At 50.6% G+C, this 23,517-nt stretch overlaps 1 protein-coding gene across 3 annotated transcripts in view; it reads right to left on the bottom strand.

Annotated features, from left to right (window-relative positions):
- Positions 1–23,517, bottom strand: part of EPHB1 (EPH receptor B1) — a 427,967-nt gene that overhangs the window by 289,217 nt on the left and 115,233 nt on the right. For all 3 annotated transcript variants that reach the window (XM_081072777.1, XM_081072779.1, XM_081072778.1), the window contains exon 2: positions 1,566–1,630. In XM_081072777.1, the coding sequence (XP_080928903.1) occupies positions 1,566–1,630 (65 nt within the window). The remainder of the gene's footprint in view (positions 1–1,565; positions 1,631–23,517) is intronic.

Below are 23,517 nucleotides of genomic sequence, written 5' to 3' on the forward strand. Positions count from 1 at the left end.
CGCTGGAAGAGGTACAAGCAACAGTGCACAGGTGAGAGCGGGACTGCCCAGCGATCTGAATGGCCCAGTTAGAATTGGGCCAGAACTGGACCTGTTGGGACTGGAAGTGTACCACAGGGTGCAGCGGGGTCGTGGGCCCTGGGCAGAGGTTCCCAAGGCAGGGAAGGAGAGGGGAGGTGTGGGGCAGGTGAGGAGCCTGGGCCCCCCCACCCTAGCCAACTTCACCCCCTCACTGGAGAGCGAAGTCCGTTCACCGCTCCTGCCCTCTCCCTGTGGGCTGAAGCCCTGCAGCGAGCTAGTGGCCCATGCCAGGCACACGGACTTCATCTCCACCCCCTCCCTCTCCCCTGACAGTTTGTCCTTTGCCAAATGGAGCCGATGTTTGCTCCTTAGCTGCGCTCCAACTGCTCTCTGACGATTCTGTTTTGATTCCACTCTTCCAATCCACCCAAGACAGCTGAAAGAGACTTTGCAATGCTTTTCTCTCAACTGTTCTCCACAGTCCTGTCAACAAGTGTGACTATTTTCTTCTCCTGCCCGGGGTCTCTCCATTAGCCACAGGACAAAATCCAAATGGCCGTCAGAGTCCTTCTGCACCATGCCATTTTCTAATCTACACCAGCCCCATCTCAGCTCTGCCCACACCCTGCCATGTCCCAGACACACAGACTCTTCTCTCTCATGTTTTTTCATGACCTCATCCCTTGAAGCAACTATTCTTCCTGCTTGGAGTATCTCTGCCAACTCCCCATTCACCACCTATCAAACTCCTACTCACGCTCCCAAACCCAGCTTGTAGTCTCCTTGTTTTCCTCCAAACGTTCTCACTCCCAGCTCTGTGCCCACACCTGCCTGTCGAACTCTCCACTGCCACCAAGGAGAGATGCACTTCAGCTTATTTGTGAACTTGGCTTTCTCCAAAGGAAGCCATGAACTCCTCAAGGCTGTTCCATTTTTGAAGGTACAGGGTCTGGCCAGGTGCAAGGGTGCTGAACAAGTGAATCAAGAACGTCTCTGTGAGGCAAGCTCCGGGTGAAGGGAGCCTCGGCCCTTCTGAGTCCCAGGTCCTCCTCATGCCTTTGCCCTCTCAGCAGTCCCGTGGGCATCGCAGGACTCTGATCTGTACCAGCGTCCCTGGCCTCAGTGCCCAGCTATCGGCAATCACTGCCCCATTCCCTCACAGGCATGACCCTAGTCCCCTAGGGGCCAGCTCCCTGAAGGACTTTTCAGGAGATGGTCTGCATCACCACACGAGGGAGCACATCGGGCATGAGAGCCCTGGTGCTGCCACTCTGGGGATGGGCATTGGATGCCGCCATTCTCACCTGCATTCCATGCCCCAAAGCTGCTGCTCTAGGCTGCTACCTGGCAGAAAATTGTTGTAAGAAATACACCTTGTTATAATAAATAATAATTGTTATAATAAAGTGTATCATATTAAGATAATAAGTTACATTAGTCTATAATTATATTGTTATAATAAATAACAAGACTCTCTTCCCCTAGCCACCCTACAGGCCCAGGACTACCCAGCAGGATTGAAGGATGGAGATTCTGACACTCACCCCTGATGCAGGATTGGCTGTCCAGCCCAGCTCTGCGGTGGCTGTCCTGGTGTCCATTAAAGTTTCTGCAGATCACAAAAGAGAAAATCTGGTGAGTCAGAGGATTGCTGGCCAATGGCCCTTACGTTCATGAAGTTTCTTATGACCGTAAATGTCAGTGCTAAAGGCCTTGGGCCCCTCTGCAAACTGGAAAGGGAAGAAGTCTGCCAGAATGACACAGCTCGTGGCAGAATTGGAGGCAGCCTTCAGTTCTCCTGATGCTCAGGCCGCTGCTGTCTCCCCAAATGACCCCAAGCTGCCTGTGTGGGGTGAAGTCATCTGCCCACCCATAACTGTATCCCCAAAACATGGCTTCTTCCCGTAATACTCTACAAAGACACTCTTCCAGGGCCACGTTGACCCAACAGCCAAATTGCATTCTTTCCTCAGGCCTCCTGGGCCACCTCTTTCTGCCCTCTTCCTCCCCAGTGGGCTGTACCTCCAACCTCACCTGTCTTTCCTACCGTCCTCTCCTCTGCCTCCCTCTCAGGCATCTGCGTTAACACCCTCAGGTGATTCCCCATCAATTCCTCTGGCCCTAACCACTTTCCCAAGATTCGGCCCTCCTGCAGGTCCCTTTGCCCTTGGGCCCAGATACAGGCCCAAACCCTTCCCCAAGACTCTTCTGGGGACTCACACAGCTTTGGCAAAGGCCTCACCCAGAACACAAATGCACACCTCAGACCCCAACACCCTGCTTTGTGGTGACCAATCCCTCTGGCCAATAAGGGAAAAGCAGACACCCTGACTCGGCTATGAGCTCCTGGAAGCTCTCAGGGTGGCTACAGGACACACGCCAAGATCACCAGGTAACATGTAGTGATCACAGAGTTGTTATGTTATAGCAATTTTCCACCAGATAGCAGTAACCTGTCCTGAGACTAGAGCACCGCTTTCTTTTTTTTTCTCTTCAGTCTATTATTGACCATCATCACCCCCCCTTCTCAACAGAAACTGCTCCCCAAAGGTTGCTCATCAGCTCCTGATCAGTGAACCAAAAGCCTTTTTCATTTTTAACAGCTTTATTGAGGTATAAATTGCATACAATAAACTGCGCAGAATTAAGGCATACCATCTGATAACCCATGAAACAATCACCACAATCCAGATAATAAACATATCTGACATTTCCAGAAGTTTCCTTGTCCCCTTAGAACACCTCCTTCCCTCCTGCCCCTGCCCCATGCTGTCACTGTCACCGAGTAGTGACTGATCTGCTTTCTGTCACTATACATTAATTGGCATTTTCTAGAATTTTATATAAATGGAGTCACATACTACATATATATTTTTTTATCTGGCTTCCTTCATCCAGAATAATTGTTTTAAGATTCATCAAAGTTTTGTGTATATCAATAGTTCATTCCTTCTTATTGCTGAGTAATATTCTATTGTATGGCCACACTAAAGTTTGTCTACCCATTCACTGGGTGTCTCCAGTTTAGCGCTAATACGTGGTGGTGTATGAAAGTTCTATTTCTTCCACACCCTCCCTGCATCTGGCATGGTCAGTCATTTTTAATTCGGCCATTTTAATAGGTGTGCCATAGAATCTCATTGTGGTTTTAATTTTCATTTTCTTAATGATAAACAATATTAAATATTTTTTCACATGCTTATTTGCCATCTGTATACTTTTTTAGTGACGTGTCTGTTCAGTATTTTTCCCATTTTAAAGTGGGTTGTTTTTGTTTTTATTATTGAGTTTGGAGAGTTCTGTATGTGTTCTGGACACAAGTCCTATATCAGACTTGTATGATATAGGACTTATATGTTTTGCAAACATTTCCTCCTACTCTGTGGCTTGTTTTTTCATTCTTCTAACAGTGTATTTCAACAAACAGAAGTTATAAATTTTGATGAAATACAATTTCTCATTTTTTTTCTTTTATGGTTTGGTGTCATATCTTTGCCAAATCCCAAGGTCACGAAGATTTTTCTCCTACCTAGGTTTACTCTCTATTTTGAGTTAATTTTTACATACAGGGGGAGGAATTAATAAAATGTACAATTGTCTGTTTTTTTTTCACCTGGATATCCAGTTGTTTGAAAGGGGTACCTTTTTAAAATTCACACAGTGGTGTTGTATAGGCCGGTGGAGGTGCCTTATCTACCTGGATTTCCCGAGGCATGTATCAAAGGAACAGGCACAACACATCCTAGCTTCACAGATGCTCAACAAATAGGGAGGGAGAAAATATGCATGATATGCTGTTTGTTTTTTTCCTTTTTCTCCCGAACACCCCTCCATCTCATGTGACCAGCCATTCTGTGCTCACTGCTTCAGGCAGGAGAGGAGAAATATGAATGCAGAGTTATAAAACTTAGGAAACGCAGGACTTCTGGCATAAAGCAAAGGTTTGAGAAGAAACACACCTCACAGGCAGGACTGAAGGAGTCAAATTAGAAGTGATAAATGAGGGGCGGCATTGAGCAAGGCGGTTCCCTTTGCTCTTGTGCTCAATCCCAGAGAAGAGATAAATGGTGGGAGTCTGTGCAGGTGACAGGGCTTTGGACACCCCAGTGTGGTGACGGGGTTGCAAGTGACCCCACAAGGCGGATATGGGACAGATGGAGCAGCGAGAGCCTTGGCACTTGACCAGGGTCTAATGAAGGGGACCCAGAACCACCTAGTGTGACCTGCATGGACTATAAGCAAGGGTCAGACCAGGGTTGGGGTATCGCAAAGGGTATCCACGTGGATAGGAGCCAGTAGGGCCACTGGGACAGCCTTCTCCACAATGTGACACTATGTAGACTGCCTGTAGCCTGGATAATGTTTCTGGCACCGCAGTGGAATGGGGATCAAACTGCAAACTGAGGGAGTAAAGTAAAGAAAGCAAGCTCTATTTTCTGGCCCATTTGAGTTTGAGTTTGGATTGAGAGTCATACACCGTGCACCTCTGAAGGAACGCAAGCACTGGAGCAGACTTTCCGAGTTCGTTTTCTCTTCCGATTCTTTTGACAGCTGGGGAGGCTGATCCCTGCATGGAGCAACCCTCCCTCTCCCCCCGCATCTCCACTTCACAGCACTAATAATGATCATAATGACACACCAAATTTACATAACACACTTCTCAAAAGACACGCCATGAGTCTCTGAAGAAATTCATCTCCATGATTAAAATGCCTCTGCCAGGTGGCCCTGAGGCAGGAGCCACTAAACCCATTTGGCAGCATTAGGGAGCAGGGCACAGAAAGGTACAAAACTTTCTACAGGGTCACACAGCATCCCAAACTGAAGCTCCTAGCCTCAAATCTCAGCGTGCCGCCTTCTAGGCAGACCTGGGCTTCCCGGGGCTCTGCTGTGACCCTGGGCTAGGGGATGTGGGGGGTCCTTGCTCATAAAACCAAGAAGTCACTAAAGCCCCCAGAATAATGCAGCGCCCCCAGCCTCAGGATCATGTTGAAGTAACAGTGAAAAGGCAGAGGATATGGGCAGCGAGGAAATTTAAGTCCAGAACCAAAAATAAGAATCAGCCTTCACTCCGACACTTTTCAAAAATTGGTTTGTTCTGTTAACTCCATTAATACAACCTAAGACTTCATTATACTCATAGTCACCTGCTGAAGGGCTGTAATTGAATCTGTTTCCAAATAATGTTTCCTATCCACCCTAGTGGACAAAAATTGCTGCAAAAGGAATCCATTATTTTGCATCCTGCCCGTCATGGAAACAGAGACCACAAAACCATAAACCATCCACTCGATATGATTAAGGGCAGTTTCTTTTCTGGCACAGAGAGCCCCTGATTATGGCATTACACTCTGGTGGGGGCTGCATAAAAGTGATTTGAGGAGGCTTACATCTCCCCAGAGAGGAAGAGAGCTCTCATTTGCATTTATAAAGCATATTGAGAGTTCTGGCAGAAAGTTATGGTGAAAGCACAATTAAATATTTACCATCACTTCTGCTCTCAAACAGTGGCATGGGGACCAAACCAGCTGGAGGTGCATGTGTTACTGTCAGATCTGATGCCTACAGGGGACATAACTCTGGGACCCATGCCCAGTGCCTGGCCTCTGCCCTCTGGGAGCATGTACTCACTGCCCACAGGAGGAGAGCCTGGCAAGGGCATACATAAAGTGGAAAGAGGCAGAATGGGTCCAGATCCCACTTGCACCACTTAATGACAATCTCCCTCTTCCTCTCTCCCTCCCTCTCCCTCTCTCTCTCTGTCTCTTTCTCCTTTCCCTCCCTCCCTCCTCATCTGCAGAATGGGGCTAGAGCTAGCTAGGACACGGGACTGGGGGAAGAGGGGACTATGTGAGACAAAGCACCCCAAAATATGTTATTATCATTATAATGTAATGACTCCAAGCTTCAGTTTCCTTAGATATAAAAGATAATCTAATCATGGTATCTTTAAGATACCTATAAGATATCTGTAAGAATCAATGATGTTAGCTATCTCATGATATCTGCTCTGCCTTCTTCCTTGCATGGTTTTAAACACCAAGGAGTAACACACATTGGGGACACAGCAGTGAATCAGAGTGGTGGGTGCCCGAGAGGGACTCACAGTCAAGTCCAGGGCGTGGGGACAGGAAGCAAAGTCACACTTGGCATCCGATCCTGGCGGAGCCCATGAGAAGGGGATTGAGAAACTCAAGTGAATGGACAGGGTTCTGCACGTGGGGAATAAGTGGGCCCGTCCCAACAGGGAGACCCAGGGGCCTCATGCTGTGCAGAGGCAAATGGAGATTCTTGTGGTCTCCTGGACAGGGGTGGGCAGTGGTGGGAAGGGAAGAGTGGAGAGCTCCACAGGGCTCTTGGGACAGAGGCGACAGAGCTACCAGGGGAGGGACAGAGAGGGGTTGACAAGAATGAAGTGGGAACCACCCCAAACATAGGGGAGAGTGAGGATGACAGTGAGCAAGTGGGGAAGAGAGGCAGCGAGGGGAGACAGAAGGGGACCTCTGGCAAGGACAGGCAAGAACTGAAGAAGGGTGGGGTGCATAAGAAGCCTGGCACAGAGACCCCATTTTCCCAGGGAACAATTTCCCAGTAGTGGCTTTGATATAAAAACCCTCAGGTTGCCCTCTCCAACCACAGGGGGCCGCCGCCTGGGAGTCTAGGAGGTAGGGCCGGGTCTGAGCCCCCTGAGAGGAGGAAGAGGCAGCTGCCACCTGGCTCTGCAGGCACTTACTGTTTTCTGTCTGGATTGGCACCTTGGGATATATTGACATTTGCGATGAATTCCATCATGGTGAAAGAGAGATAAATAACCCCTCTCCTCACAGCTCCGCCATTCTTTTTGGAGAGACATTCAGCTGAAAATATTTACAACATCCTTTCATCGTGGTAGCAATATACAACAACATATACAGATGGAATAGGAGCTTCCAGGCCTCTCTGAGCAGTTACTCACGTGTATGTGACAAGGTGGATCCATGGACCCTCCAAGCAGGGAAGGACCACTGCAGCCATATTGTCATTGCCCTGTGCTGCCCTCCTGGCCACAGAACTCGGGGAGCCTAGACGCCAAACCAATGGAGTGGTTTCAAGAACCACACTCTTACTGTGGAAATGCAAGGAGCGGAGGGTCGCCCCACTGCAGCCCTGACTCCCTCCCTCAGCCTCCACAAGGGGTCAGGATGGCTGGCAAAGGGCTGACATATGGTGGCATAAAGAGATTTTGGTATCCATTCAATAAAGTTTGAGCAGCTCCCGCAGGCAGTGTGAACACTGTGCAGGCACAGAGACAGGGCAGAGAACACACAGACACCCAGCCCTCAGGGAGCTTGCAGACAAGTGAGGAAACAGAAATTGATCACATAACCAGGCAGATACAGCTGCAATTACAGCCTCAGTGAGTGGTAGGAAGGTGGGATCCCAGGGACAGCTGTGAACACTAAATACAATGACAGGTGTACGGAGCCTGGCACGCAGCTGGCACTTCCTCCTTCCTTCCCCAGCCCCCGGCTGATGAAAGCACAGGATCAGCCCCTTCACACACCTCCACCACCACCACCACCACCACCACCACCACCACCACCACCCAAGAGTGAGTCTGTAACGGCAGGAATAAAACATGTATAAAATAGTCTCCCCACTCCCCCATCCAGACTGCGCTGGCCGCCCCCAACCACGAGGCCCTCCACCATTTCAGGGAATCCTGTGCTGCCCTCCAGACCTGGCCTCAGCCCGGAGCACCTCTTGGAGCAGACATCCTCCAGCCACCACCATATGCCCCCCACTCCCTGGCCCTTCTCTGTCCCTCACGGTGGTGGGTCAAGTACTCCAGCCCAGCCTCACCTCAGAGGCCTTGTGGAGCTCTTGTCCCTGACCTTCCTCGAGGCCGTGTCCTGTCTCCACATGCCCTGCTCACTGGGCAAGCCAGCCTTGTTAGCACAGAACTTCTGAATGATACCCAATGGCTCCTCAGGGGGTTTGCCGCCCTCTCCATCCTCAGCCCCAGAGACAGGGTCCCACAACCAACAGCTTCTAAACCCCAACTTCACACCATACCCAGACCTCCCACTGCCAGTACAGGTTGGCTTTCCTGTAATCGCATCCCTGCCCTTCTGCATTGGTCTCTAGTTGCCTCCCTGGACCAGGGGAGAGAGTTTTTGCCAGTTCTGGGTTTGGGGATCGTGTTGGTTGAGTGTGAAGTGTTAAGGGCACCAGCCATCCTCAGGGGCCCATATTCTGGCATGACTGGGCCCTGGGCCCAGTACGGCTACAAAAGGTTGAAGTGAGAAAGTGTTCCAACTGAGCCTTTCATGTCCCATGCCATGTGTCCACCCCACCTAAATGTTGTCTCCACATCAGATCTCCTCTTCGTCACGCTGCCCCCCACAAACTCTCCTACTGCCCTTTCCTGGAGCTCAGTGTGGAACCTCAGAGGCATTTAGCTTCAATTCCTGTTGTCCTTTAGTCTCTTATCAGATGATTCACCAGGCCACAGCGAGTCTTTCTTTGCAGCATCCTCTTCAGATGAATATTCTTTTACATTCTCAACACCTGTCCAAGTCCAGGACTTCACCCACGCACACCGAAACCAGGACACAGCAACCCCGTCCTGCCTGGTGTCTCACCAGAAGCCCCCACCTGAACCATTCTCCAAGCAGTTTCGAAGTTCATCTTCCGATGCCAGTGGAAATGGTTCAAAAGCAGTAAGGTCACACTAAGCAAAGCCTTATAGAATCTCAGGTCCTCTGACCAGCCAGGGATTTCACCCCCAAGAATCTGTCCAAAGGAAATAATTCCAGAGGAAAAGAAAACAAAACGCTCTATATCATGAAGATGTTCAGTGCAGCATTATCGAGAATGTGAGAACACTAGAGCCTGTCTATCCATAGGGCAAGGAAGACGTGCAGGCTAACACGCTCATGGCCACGCTCCGGACGTGTTATGAAGTCAAAGTAACAGCATTCAGAAGGCCAGCAATCAATCATAAAGCGGGAACCGGCACTGTGTGCGCCCCACAGACGCAACTCTGGAAACAGTGCTTCCACGGAGTGAAATGGCAGCATAAGCACAAAGACTACAAGACAAGGGACAACAGCTCAGGGTGAGGGAGGGCTGGTTACAGATGAGCTTCCTGATTACTACGATGCTGTTATAGAAGACATCAATCCTACGTTGTGATTCTCAGTCTTTCCACTAACTCCAACATCGGCCACAAATTTATGGCCTTCGTGAACCTTCTGACCAAGCCCACCTTTTCCAAATTAATCTTCAGTTCCCCCAAAAGGAAACCCATCACCTCCCCTTGTCGGTGCAAGCAGCTCTTCCTGCCTGGAATGTCTTCTTCCTCCTCTCTACCTGAAATTTTGTTTTTGAATCTTTCCTTCTCGAGTACATTGTACGTACCTTGATAGGGCAGAGCTGTGACTTCTGTCCCATAGAGCTTGACCAGAGGCCTCACACGGCATAAATGTTCAATCAACTCTGGAGACCTGGGTTCAAGCCCCAGCTCTACAACTGATGAACAAATCAAGTCATGTCTGAGTGTCAAAGCCTGATCGTCACAGGAAGAGGTACTCATGTTGCATCCAAGAGCCAGTGAGAACATGCCCAGAAAGATGCTCTGTATATTCTTAAAAACACCCATTGGACTAACATTTATTTACTGTCTTTGCCAAGTGTAAAACGCTAGGCAAAGAGAAGCTATTATTATATGTCTCCATTGATTGATGTGTGATAGTGGCCAGTGAGGAAGAGAAACAAGCCTGAGTACACTGAATGAGCCAGGCCAACCCATCTGCTGAATGACTGACTGATTGAATGAGTCGAAACAGGCACTTATATTATAAATACAAACTGTGAAATTTGCTCTTTTAAAGAACACACAAATCAACGCAATCCTCCCCATCACACCCTTCTCCTTCTGTTTCTTCTATTTTCCAAGGTGCAATTAACCATCAAATAGAAAGAAGCCACAGCTTAGATGGGTGATAACATAAAAATATGCCTTAGGGAGTTGGGATGGCTCCAGATCTGGTCTCGGCTGGCCTGTGGCACAGCCCATGAACAAGCAGGAAGGCCCAGGGGCACGGTTCCGATGTCCCTCCCTCCCAGGGCTCTGCCAAGTGAGGCTCCTTGGGAAGCTGACCAGAGCATGGGGACAGAACATGGTCTGCTCAGCTGGGGACCTAGAAAGGGCAGGGGTTCAGCCTCAGAATGGCTGCCTTTTCTGCTCAGCCAGCCTCAGGCTTGGCACATGGTTTATGGGGGTCGCTCTGGCTCCCTGTTCTTAGAGTGGTCTCTAGAAAATATGCCAGGGAAACTTTGGAATCAGGGCAGACCCTCTGCCTCCTGAATCACCAGGTCTGGCTTCTTCCTATGGTGACGTCACAATCGATACACTTTTACCCTGCAAATGCTTTTTACTAATAAAATATGGAAATTGCGAGGAGTTGTATTAGTTTCCTAGGGCCGCTATAACAAAGGACCATAACGAGGTGGCTTAAAACAACAGAAATGTCTCATCTCACGGTTCGGGAGGCTCAAAGTCTAAATTCAAGGTGTCGGCAGGGCTATGCTCCCTCTGTAACCTTCCTTGCCTCTTCCTTGCCTCTTCCAGCTTCTGGTGGTTTGCCAGCCATCCTTAATGATCTCTGGTTTGCATCTAAATCATTCCAGTTTCTGCCTCCATCATGGCATAGCATCTTCCCTGTGTCTCTGTCTCCATGTGGGCCCATCTTACGAGGACACCAGTCATGCTGGATTAGACGCCCACCCTACTTGAGTATGACTTCACCTTAACTAATTATATCCACAATAACCTCATTTCCAAATAAGGTCATGTTATAAGGCACTGGGGGTCAGGACTTCAATGTACCTTTTGGGGAGGGGGGAACACAATTCAACCGATAACAGGAGGATAGGATGCCAGGAGGTAGGGCTGTTGGGTTTCCTCCAACATATACTCAGGCCCAGTGCTGGGAGCTTGGGACATACAGGGACAGTCTCCATTTGCTCCTCCAGATCCAATCACCACCCTTTTCTTCCCTGCTTTGTCCCAGGAGGCAGACCTTTATAGATGACATTGACTGGGCCCTCACTGTGGAGCCTAGAGGGTGTGGGGAGTGAGAGGCTGGGGTACTTCCGGGCTCCTCCCTGCTGAGCTTCATACAGTGGTGACCCTTTCCTACAGCGTGCTTCTGGAAACATGGCCCCACCCCTTGTCCGCAGGCCAAGGGTGGTCAAAGCCTCCCACTGTGGCCAGTCCCTATGTGTTTCATCATCCGTATTGCGGTTCTTTATGCAAATCTTTCATTACACTGCCCTCCGTCGCCTCTCTGGACGGCACCATGTGTTTCTGCCAGGCCCCTCGTGACACTCAGGGTTAGCAGGCAGCACTGTCTGCTGTCCCCGTCCCCCCATGTCCAGCAGCACTGCACACAAGACTGCAGCCATCTGCCCGAGTGGCCATGTCCTAATCGCACTGGACTTGGATCAGACAGACCTGGGTGTGAGTGCCAGCTCCACCGCTCTCCAGTTATCAGACCTCGGGCAAGTCACTTCGACCCCTAAAGCTCATGTTCAGCCACCCATTAAATGGCAATAATGATGCTAGCTTCACAAGGCATTTGTGGAGAGCCAAAGAGATGTTATTCACCAAGTACTTACTGTCATCTGACAAGGTGCAGCTCGTCCTCACATAGTTGTCATTGAGATGTTCCATGTTTGGACCTGGTAGAGGCTCTCATAGGCCTGAGGTCCCTAGCTGTGCACTCTGAGACAGGGCTGGCCACTGAGTCTCCAACCCAAAGCCCACTTTAAAGCATGGGCTTTGGCTCCACCGGGCCTGGCAGCCTCATTTGACAGAGAAGGGCCCCCTCATCCTCCAGCCACACTCGAATCTCTCCTCAGCCACCCCTGCCCCACCACAGGCAGGGGCGCTTGGTGCAGTTTCCTCCTCCCCACATACACTGAATAGAGGATTCAGGGCAGGGCTGCAGCCTCAGCAAAAGCACTAAATGCCTGTCGGGTAGACTGCTCCTGAAGACAAGCCGGACCCTGTGTGGCCCCATCTGGGTCTGGAGCAATGGGGAAGGCCAACGAGAACGAGCCCACAGAGCCAAGTGGCTCCCCCACCCCCAGACACACACTGAGGCCCAGGAAGCTGTCCTGGGCTTTTCCTGCGTCTGACGCTCCTCTCGGTGCCCTGGTGCTCAGGCAGAGCCCCCAAGGCTGGCGCTGAAAGGGCTCTGGTCCCAGGCTCTGCTCTGTTTCCTGTGCCACCAGAGAGTGTTCCCTCTGGGGAGGTCACCAAGAACCCCATGCAAGAGTCTCTCCTTGTATCCACAGCCCTTAGGAAGGGGGTCAGCAAGCCCCTCCACTACCCTTTGAGTTTTCCTAAGGGGCCAAGGTCAGGGCTAATGCTCCAGCACAAAGAGAGGATGACCACAGTGTCCGCCCTGTTACCCTCTCAGATGACATGCTGTTACTCTTCCTGATGTATGGGGCCTGATGGGTTCATTCTTTACAGTGAAAGGATTTCAACAGTATTCCTGCTTAACGGGAGGAGGAAGCTCCTGCTGGCGCTGCCCTCAGGAGACTGCTGTCACGGAGGGTGGCGCCCAGGGCCCTCCGTGCACCCCATCACACAGCCTGTGCTCCTATGTCTGTGTGATCCCCACCACCGGAGATGGCCTGAGGCTCCCGCACCCGGGCCTGCCTACTCTTAGCACAACTTCTCATCTCCTTAAGGGTCATGGGTGGAGGAGGGGCCTAGTGACGCCAGGACTGGTCGCAGCTCTCCCACAGGGAGAAACCCTGAGCCAGAGAGTAAACACAGGAACAGGGAGAGGGGAGCCTGATAGCCTTCCACGTGGGGTGAAAAGTTCCAAATAGCCACAGTCTTTTTCTTTGCCAGATTCCTTCTTTTGCCTTCTTTTCCTTCTATCTCCGTTCCCTTTTCCATTGTCATCTCTCATCCTTTAATATGGCCAGACACCCGCCCAGACCCACATGCCCCCACTAAGTCTGAAAATACGCCGCAGCCAGAGAACCAAGAAGAAAAATCACATCTCATCCCCCCTTGCTAGGGATCTCCAGCCCACTGCTGCTCAGTACTTCATCTATTTGCATTTTTGTGGGAAGAGTCAAAGACATATTACAATTGAGGAGCCTGGCATTTTCCAGTCTTCCAGGACCACGAATTCTAAAGAAGATCGAATCTGTTTGCCTTGGCCACTCTGACAGACCCATGAGTTGGCACCAATGGCGCACAGGTTAGAAACATACCTAATAAGCTGCTGCCTCCTGCTCCTCATGGGCACGAGGAACAAGGGCCTCTTGCTTTCTGAGATGTGGGCACCTAGGGGGCATCAATCACTCTGGAGAAGAGCATGGAGGAGAGCCCGCGGGTCCATGCAAAATGACTGTCTGCAGCCCTAACGAAGGCTGGCGATGGATGGTAGCCGGGGCTCGTTAATCAGAGGTACATGCTGCCGTCTGCTTCCCCTTCCAGGCCCTTCTGCACCCTCATCCTGGATTGATCGGTGGCATAGTAGCTCTCAGATGTCACTGGTACAGGGCTGCCTCCCTAGGGCCCCTGCATGCACTGGCAGCAGCCAGAGAGCCAAAGGCCCCTGGGGAGATAACTGTGGCAGGGACGTGGAGAATGTGCCAGGTGAGGGGCACCAACCAGTCAGAAAAAGAAGGAAGGGGGGCTAGCCAGTCAGGCTCTGGTGTTCACCTGGACACATCCTGACCCACCCTAGGACTGCTGAGTCTGCAGGGGCCAGCAGAGCTGCAGGACCCCTCAGAGCTGCCCCACTGTGCGCCTCCCACCAGGTGCTAACACTCTCAGCTGACATCCTCTTCCACGTGCCTCTTTCCTCAGTGCTGCAGACGGCGGCTACCACCACCCCATGGCACTGCGTTCGTGACTGTTAACCTCCATGCCCTGCCTCACTGCCCACCCAACTTCCCACGTAGAGACCTGTCCTTCCCTCTCTGGAGAGCCAGGCTAGCTCACTGCAGCCCTCCAGACTCACCACTCAGGTCTCCCAGATAGAATCTGTCCTCCTCACACCCTGACTCTTCCCCCCACCCAACCCTCCAGCTGTCTCAGGCCCGGCTGTAGTCCCTCTCGCCCCTTCTGGAAGCCTACCTGACCATCCAGCCTTGCTTTCCTCCTGTCCCTGAAGAGGTAACCCACCCCCACTGCACCCTAGCTTGGTAGGGCCTGCATTTTGTGTCACCCTCTCTGGTTTCCTGTCAGTGTCCTGTAGGCTCTGTGAGAGCAGTGGCAGTAACGTCACTCTCCTCCACGGGCACCTCCCAGGGCACTTCGTATGTGGTAACCCACAGCCATCGCTGGGGAACTGGCAATGGGCCCAGCCCTGCTGTGCGAATCAGGCCTGGCGGTTCAAAGCCTGCAGGCTGCAAGGCAGAGGCCCGGGGACGTACTCCAAGAGGCCTCCCTGATTACTCAAGCCCGCATGTTGGTACAGAGTCACAATGAGGTACAGGCCTCAATCACTCTGCTTTTTATCATTCTGCCCCTTTTCTGTGGGGTTGATTTTTGAACTGCTTGCAATGGCCTGTCTGTCCCGGGTCCTAACCCTGTCCTGTTGTACCACACAACCACTGGTAACTGTACAGAGGGCCGAAGGAAGGCAGGTAGAGGTGGGAGCAATGGATCACCAGGAGCAGATGCCACAATAGGAGCCTGCCAGGGGACTGGCTCACTCTCGGCTGTGCGGTCATACTTCTGGCCTCCCCTCACTGTGCGGTTGCAGGGGATTGATGGAGTGATGCCCAAGGCCCCGGCAGTGCTGCTCCTCTAACTCTATAGATACCTCTTGTCCTCAGGAATGGACCTTCTGACACTTTCCTTTCCTCGTCAGGGAACATCTGTCAAGCCTTGCGTATCTCTCATCCTCCTAAGGCCTCTCTGTCATCACCAAGACATATAGAGAGAGCTGGGGAAGACTTCTATTTCTGTTTCCCACTCAATAGCATTGACTACCTCCTGGTATCCAGCATTTCCTGAGATCTCAAATAGTCTCAATGCCACAATCTCCCACCCAGACCTTGCAAAGCTCTTGAAGGGCACGCCTTTGTGTAGAAATACCTCCAGAGGGATTTGAAGGTCCAGGCAAAGTTCCCTTGCTGGCCTGAGAGGGGTCCTTCTGGGTTCCCATAGCTGGAGACAAGCAGGCCGGGTGGCCACAGAGTCCCACTGTCCTCCTACTCTGGCCGTGAGCACGTGATCTGCCCTCTGCAGCATGACAGGGGCATGGGCGCCTAAAACCTCCCAGAGCAAGAGCTGTCACACTCCCACAGGTACCAAGGCTTTGGCTTTGTAGCTTTAGGAAATTCTCCATCCCAACCTGGATGTCCTAGGCCTAAGGACAGCACTCTTAGCTACAGAGGGGTCACTTTATGGAATTGTTCCCACCTAATAAACAGCTAAAGTGAGATCTGGAGAAGAGAGGCCTTCTACACATTGGTTTGTCAGAGGGAATAGACACGAGCCAGCTGACCTGGACTATAGGCCTAGCTGTCATAGGCCATCAGCAAGCGGTGTGAGCCTGGACCTCTCTATGGCCAGTCTCCCTGGCGGACAATAAATGGGATTGTACTGAGCACTCTTGACCCTTCTGGACCAAAACTTTTGCCTGTGTAGAAGCCAAAGTGTAGCTCCTGGCCTCCTAACAATGGGCAGACAGGGATCCCTGGAATTCACCTCCTCTTCAATGCTGGTAGCTCAAGGGGAGAGTCATTCATCAACATTGCCTTGCATTCTCCCTGCTGCGTTGGGGCAAAGGTTTCCTTGAGAGGTTGGAGCCTCTCAGCTCTCTATCTTGGTTTTCTGGCCAAAAGAACAGGCTTCACGAAAAATGACCCCTGCAGGAAAAATGGCACCTATAGGTCTCTTCCTTTCGGAACTGAGAAAAGATCAAGTTCATTGGCTTCAAAATCTGGCACTGTGTTCCATGTCTTCTAGCTTGGACTTGATGACTGGTCCAGACTTCAACCGCCCACTCATATCACTTCCTAACCAAATGCAGCAGGGGATTGGACCCCAAATCCAGGCACCATGCTCAGTTCAGACCTCTCAAGGTTTGAAAGCCTCCAGAGGTTTGGTATACTCCTCCAGCCCAAGCTTGGGCCTCTGCTATAGTGCCCACACCCGTTAGTCATTCAGTCTCTGCTGCATACCACGGAAGATGGCACTTCCTACCTCCCCAAGCTGGCTATTTTCTTGTCAGAAGGTCCCAACTGTCAGAAGGCTGGCTTCTTGGGATTTCCTCTTTTTGGCCCTTGTTGTACCCTGGAAAGGGCACCCACAGAACCAACTGCTCTCCTTTCTCCATGGCAGCCCTTTGGATTATGAGGAAGGCAGACCCTTCTGAGGGGGGCCTTTTCTCTTTCCCAGTGCCCACTCTCCTGGTTCCATCAGCTTTTCTTCCAGCCCTCACCACTTTGTCTGCGCTGTCTTCTGACGGGACGGTGTCCACTGCTGAGCCCACGTGCACCACAGGACTGGAGCAGCAGAGGGGAAGGAAAGGGGCTGTCCTCTCCCTGGTGTAACACCCTGCTTCTCTCTCTGTCTCCCTATCGATTCCCTTTATGATTCCCACCGAGCATGCCTGGGTCTCTCGAGGGGAAACATGGCTCCTTAGGCCTCTGGATCCATCCCCAGGACCTGAAGGACTCCAGCAAGCAGCTCTTTTTATATCCTATGGCTGCTCTTCTCCCCTCCCTCCTCACCCTTCACGCCTCCTCCCTCCTGTTCCCATTCTGTCCTCTCTCCTCCCTCTTTGTGCTCTTGTTACTGCTTCATAGGGTGTTTCTGGGATGAATAGTGTTTTCAGCCCTGGCTGGGAATACATCCGGCCTTTCCCAGCCCGCCTCTGTCCTCAAGGCACTGGTGGAGTTCTGTGGAGAGCTGGGCCCAGACAATGGGCCAGCAGATTCACTTGAGAACTCACAAAAGCCCCATTTCCCTTCACACAGTGCAGACTGACAGGCACAGGGAACAAATCCCCTTCCCTGCCCGTTGCCCACAGTGGATATTGTGTGGGCACGGGGCCCTGTGCAGTGAGGGTGGAGCCCTGGGTACTGGGCCCGAGAATGCTGATGGAAAAGGCAGTCAGAGCTCACAGAGCTGCAGGGGCCCAGAGGCCTGGCAAGGCCCCCATTCCACACATTCATGGGGAATATGAGCACGTCCACCCCAGACACACTGAAGCCGACAGAAGCATATGCAGAAGGCCCCACATCTTGTGTTTAGAATCTGAAAGATGAGGGCTTACAACGAGGAAGATGTCCAGCTCCCAGGACTCCTGCTCAGTGGACTCCACTCTGGGCTCCCTAAGGGTAGAAACTATGCCCAGGTGAGGGTCAGACACATAGTAGAGGCCCACACACGTCCGCTGCGAGGATGGGTGAATAGGTCAGTGACTGAATTACTGAGGGAATGAGATGTTAGTGTGGCCACCAGCTTTGGCCGATAGCATCTCAGGGAAGGAAACTTATCTGAATGTATTGGTCCCCAACTCTATACCACGAGACTGAATTTAAGGGCAGCAACATGTTGGAGGCCTGCAGAGGGGAAAGCCAAGTTCTGGCATGCAGGAGGGGAGAGTGCATATGAGGCAAGCACACGAGTGTACAGTTATGCCTCGCTTCCCAAGTACACCCAGTTGGTGATATCTAAATGGGGATGTGTTCCAAGACGTCTATTAATGTTGAGTAATACAACCAAGTGTACACTCTTTCTTTAGGATGTCTACTATCTTCACTTTTGCTTCATTTCCATCACCAGTACTACCGGCTGGATTTCTTGGGAGGGAAGAGGGTCACATTTTCCCCACTTCATAAGTTACTCTAATGTATATAACATAACGTAATGATGATAAATGGCAAATAGCAAAGCAACTGTGTCCCTCCTGGAAGTTCATGTCTCAGCAAAATGACATAGAGCTGCACTCTACAACAGCTAAAACTCAGTGTTAAATCTGGGAATGGCTGAAGACTACTGAGCTGTGTTTTCTTTGTATCACCAAGGCTCTTGGGCCTGTCTGCCCTTCCTTTAGAGAACGGGTGCAAAGCTTTACAAAGGTACAAATGATACACACCTGTGTCTTTTAGGACTAGTATATGGTCCAGCTAAAAGAGCCCTGGAGTTGAAGTCAGAAGACATGGGTTCTAATCCAGGCTGGGTGGATAACATCAGTGTGGCCCTGGTCAACCCACAAACCAATCTGAGGCTCGGATTCCTCACCAGTAACATGAGTGCAATATACTTGTTTCTCAAGGGAACATCAAGATCATAGGAAATGCTATTTGTATAGTGTTCATTACTGTACCTGGCCTATAATAATTACTCATCGGGTTACCTATTATTATTTCTAAACAGTGGGACAAAATATTAAGATGTATGTTTTTTACGAAAGGCATAGGTGTGTGTCTAGATTCATTTTTCAGCATGTTGATGTCCAGTTGTTCCAGCCTTTGTTGAAGAAACTATCTTTGCTTCCTTGTGTTGCCTTTGTTCCTTTGTCAAAGATCAGATGACTATATTCATGTGGGCTTATTTCTGGGCTCTCTCTTCTGTTCCATTGATCTGCTTGTCTACTCTTTCACCAATACCGCACTTCGTGATTACTGTAGCTTTATAGGAAGTTTTGAAGCCAAGTAGAACCAGTCCTCCAACTTTGTTCTTCTTCAATATTGTGTTGACTATTCTGCGTCTTTTGCCTTCTCTATATACTTTAGAATCAGTTTGTCTATCTACATAAAATAACTTGTTAGGATTTTGACTGGGATGGTGTTTAATGTATTAATCGAACTGGGAAGCACTGACATCTTGACAATATTGAATCTTCCTATCCATGAATGTAGAATATCTCTCCATTTATTTAGTTCTTCTTTACTTTCATTCATCAGAGTTCTGTAGTTTGCTTCAGATAGATCTTGCATGTATTTTGTTAGATTCATACCTAAGTATTGCATGGGGGGGAGGATGGATGCTAACACATACTTTTCATAAATATCCCTTAGAGTTTATAAAATGTTTTCACCGCCGTTACCACATCCTCAGAAGACCATTAAGAGCTAGGTATGCGCTCTCCGCTTGATATCTCATTACACCAATGGGCCACAACACCATCATTTGAATGGGTCTTGGCTTGCATTCCTTTGGCCTCCACAGGTGATACAACATCATGGCTGGGAAAGAACATAAGAGCTCCAGAGGAAGTCCGACAGCCTGCCCAGGAGCACACCTTCCCAGGTTAGTTTACCACGAGCTCTTAAGTGCTGGGCTGCTATGACGTGTGCTATGATGGTCTACACTGAAAATGGGCAAACTTTCTGTCCAGGGCCAGAGAGTAAATATTCTAGGCTTTGTGGGCCATAAGGTCTCTTTTGCAGCTATACAAATCTGCCATTGTCACTGCAGCATGAAAACACGCTAGATTGGGCTAGATTGGGCCCGTGGGCTACCATACCATTTACCTACCCCTAGTCTAGATAGGAAAGGGCTCTGGTCTGCACAAATATGCTGACAGAATTTGTCCTGTGATATTTAAATTTTTTCTTGTAATTTTAATCAACTAACTCATTATTTTAGCACACAGTAATAAAATACCCTTCCAGCTATCAGCATACCTACAGACTTCCACAGAAGCCTGGGTGACCTTCAGAACACCAGAAGGACATCAGCTGGGACACTGGGGATTTTTAGCAAACGGAAAAAAAATTCAGTAAGGTTTATATTCACAGGTCATCTAAGCAAAGGGTACCTATGTGAGACGACTGGCCAGATTCTGATCTGAGATGTCCTCCTTTTAGGCTAGCTCATTCCTACCAGACCCAGGAGGGAATTTGAGTCCTTCCTAGAGGATCTAAAGGGAAACGGGAGAAACATGGGGAGCATAAGTTTCACCCATGACTAATGAACTTGCAGAGGAGCATGTATAATTAGTAAGTTTGTCGTCTGGGGGTATGTAGACTTGGCCCACCAATGGACATGTGTCACCATGGGAGCACTCCAAGGGCCCTGAGCTCAAGGATGAACCATCATCAGAGGCATGAGGAAGGAGATCCGTTGGGAGAAAATATGGCACAACAAAAGCAGGCGGTAGAGGAGAGAAGCTAGCAGATGGGCAGAAGAGGCCTCAGAAGGGAGGCCAATGGCAAGATGCTCACCCACAACAGGCCAAGGCCTGTGCAGAAATCTCGGGGAAATGGCACGGCTCTGCCTGCCTTCCACAGCCTAGAGGGCAGCTGAGGGGAAATGGACACAGCAAGGCCCTTGTCACCACCAAGGACAAATGTAAGCAGAAGATCAGTCCCGGCTAGTCCAGACCTCAGAAGCAGGAGGGAGCTGGGATCCACACTGGTACCCCTCAGAGCCTCATGCATGAGGAGCAGCTCTAACCAGCATCGTGACCAGCAGTTCCCATAGCTGTCTCCAAAGCTCCACCCGCAGTGAAGAGAGAACGCATGGGTCCACAAAGATCAGACAATAGCCAGAGAGAAGGTAATACCCAAGGCTGAGTCTGTGCCATGCCTGGATTACATTACTGTGAATGGCTGAGAGTATAGGTCATAATGGGGTAATAGCCAGGACTCCTGAGTGAGGAAGCAGGTCCCTAAACATAACTCCAATGAGTAGGAGCAAGGGCCAGTGTAGTGGGGTGAATTGTGTCCCCCAAACGATATATCCAAATCCTAGCCCCCAATACCTGTGAATGTGACCTCATTTGGAAATAGGGTCTTTGCTGATGTGATTAGGTTAAGGATCTCACGATAAGATCCTCCTGGATCCAGGGTCACTCCTAAATCCAACGACTGGTGTTCTTATAAGAGAAAAGAGAGAAAGATTTGACACCCAGAGATACACAGAGGGGAAGATCATGTGAAGACAGAGGCAGAGATTGAATTACTGCACCTACAACCAAGGAACACCAGGGATTGTCAGCAACCACAAGAAGTTAAGAGACAATCATTGAATGGATTCTCCCTCAGAACTTCCAGAAGGAACCAACTCTGCCAACACCTTGATTTCAGACTTCTGGCCTCCAGAATGGTGAGAGAATAAATTTTTACTGTTTAAGACCCCAGCTTGCGGTGATTATTTACAGCAGCCCCAGGAAGCTAATCCAACAGGGATGGCATGTCCCCTCCCTGGTCCCAGGGAACTGGTCTCTTGTCCACACCTATGTCCTCATCTCCAGGCACACAAATACTCATCAGCTGCTTGGTACATAGATGGTCAGGGCTGTTTGAGGCCATCAGCTGGCTAATGGGTGGTCCCTGGGCCTGAGGGTGGGACAAGAGGAGGGTGCTTAGCCGGTGAAGGCTCTAACCTGAAGGCTGTGGAGTTCTTTGCCTTGGCTTGGGAGGTCCCGAGGTCAGGGCCACTAGGGCAGTGGAGTGAAGAAGTGTGCCAAGTGACAGCAGAGGTCGGAGAGCAAGCTGGGAGTAGTGGCCGGGTTCTTGGAAAGCCATGATCCGGGGGTTTGTGGTAGTCCTGATAAATCCCCTTATCCCCTCAATCTCCAAAAGAATCCTTGAAGCTAACTGGTCCAAACTACCAGAATCCTGGGGAGGAGAGAAGAGCAGGTGAGCCTGGAGTGGTCAGGAAAGACTTCCTGCAAGAGGCAGACTGCAGGCAGAGCTGAGATTATGCAAAGCATTGTGGGTAGGAAGAAAAATGAGAGGATGGAGGGTTTGAAGCAATGTTTCCCAGAGGGTGGTCTGTGGAACTGGGGAGACAATACGTGTTTCAAGGGAAAAATAGGTTGGGCGGTCAGATTACTTCAGGAACTTAGTTAAACCAGGTTCCTTACTGCAGGATTCTTCAGACTGAGGGTGAAGGAGGGAACTGAGAAGTGGGGATCCAGGAACAAAGACAATCTCCAGTAGCTGTCACTAGAGAAGTACTCTGGCTGCGAAGGAGAGGGACAGTAAATGGACAGTGGACAGTGTGGCCACAGCAGAGCCAGGTTGGTATCGGCTGGCAGAACGCAGGGCCAGTCTTCACCGTACCCAGCCTTCCACACCCATGGCTCAGGAGCTGGGAATGAAGCCAGGTGAGAGGGGCCCAGGTCTATGGTGAATGCAAATCTAGTGAGACGCCGAGGGGCAAAGGACCCTCCCACACGAGCACAAGCACCGTTATGCTGTATCTTCTCTGGTGAGGAGGAAAATGTCCTAATGGAAAAAGGCGGCAAGATGACAGGGCACAGGCCGTGTTTACCTTCATTTCATATCCTTTAACGTGAGCTTAAGGATAGCGTTCCACTTTGGAACAACTCCAGGGTCGTAAACAGCCCATCGATCCTGATTTAGTTCATTCTCTGCTCACTCCTTCCTGGGAATCCCTGCCCAGCTCCCCAAACTGTGCTCATTTCAAGAGGGGGCAGTGGGAAGTGGAGCGGGTGGGAAGCAGCCCCACGCCTGGGTAGCCTCTTCACCACTCAGCCCCCATCCTCAGAGCAGCATCTACTCCAAAGATCCCTGCTTCCCAGCATCCCGGGCCTCTGGAACTCTCTGCCGTCTCCTGGCCAGGGCAGTTCCCCAGGTGGCCCATAGTGTGCTGTGCCTGAAGGCCATGTGACTGACCCACCACAGACCACCTAAGCATCTTTATCAGCTGGCAGTCTGTACAGATGTGCTGAAGGCACGGATAAAGCACATCTGTTTTCCAAAGCAGAGCTTTGCCCTCCTACCTAGGCTGGCAGTGGCTGGGGAGTCAAGACTTTCCAGGGTGACAGTAGGAATGCTTGACAGCGTGGAGGGTGACTGGGGAGGGCTGTGTGGAAGGAGAGGTGTGGCAGTGGCTGCAGTGAGCAGAATACAGGATCAGTCTGGTCAGCCAGCAGATTGTGTAACTCACAGAGGGAAAAGTCTTAGCTTCCCAGGAGGCTCCTGGGGGTCTCTCAGACAGCACTTTTGAGAGCTCCAAAGAGGAAAACTGAAGGAGCTTATCCCCACTGGCTTCTCACCCTCCTCCTCCTGCTGCAACTTAGAAGAGCATTCGAAACAGGACCTTCCCCGAGGGACGGCATCTTTCTGCAGATTTGGAGGATGAGGCAGACCCTTCTGATGAAAGGGTCTCACCCACGTACCCACCCACCCCCAGCAATCTCTATCTCCTCATGCCCTGAGGGACTGTCCTTGATGACCTAGCCTCATTCCTTTTGTTGGGCAGATTCGGCTCCTATGGAGATCCTTTCTCTCTTAAAGTGCAACCCTGTGACTGAGGTTTGGGCATCTGCCACCAGGTGCAAAGCCCTCTCCCCACAAATGCCCAGGTTAAAGTGGAGAGGTGGAAGAGCTGGTCGTGGTTGACCAAAACAAACAACTTTGTGTCAACAATAAATCACCTTCAGACCAGCTACGCTTGAGCAAATTATACAAACACTGTATGTAGATGCCTTAAAGTAGTTTTCAAAGCTTGTGTTTTATAAATACCATCCACGGTCTTCC

This window comes from Rhinolophus hipposideros (assembly GCF_964194185.1).
Source record: "Rhinolophus hipposideros genome assembly, chromosome: 14".
Lineage (NCBI taxonomy): Eukaryota > Metazoa > Chordata > Mammalia > Chiroptera > Rhinolophidae > Rhinolophus > Rhinolophus hipposideros.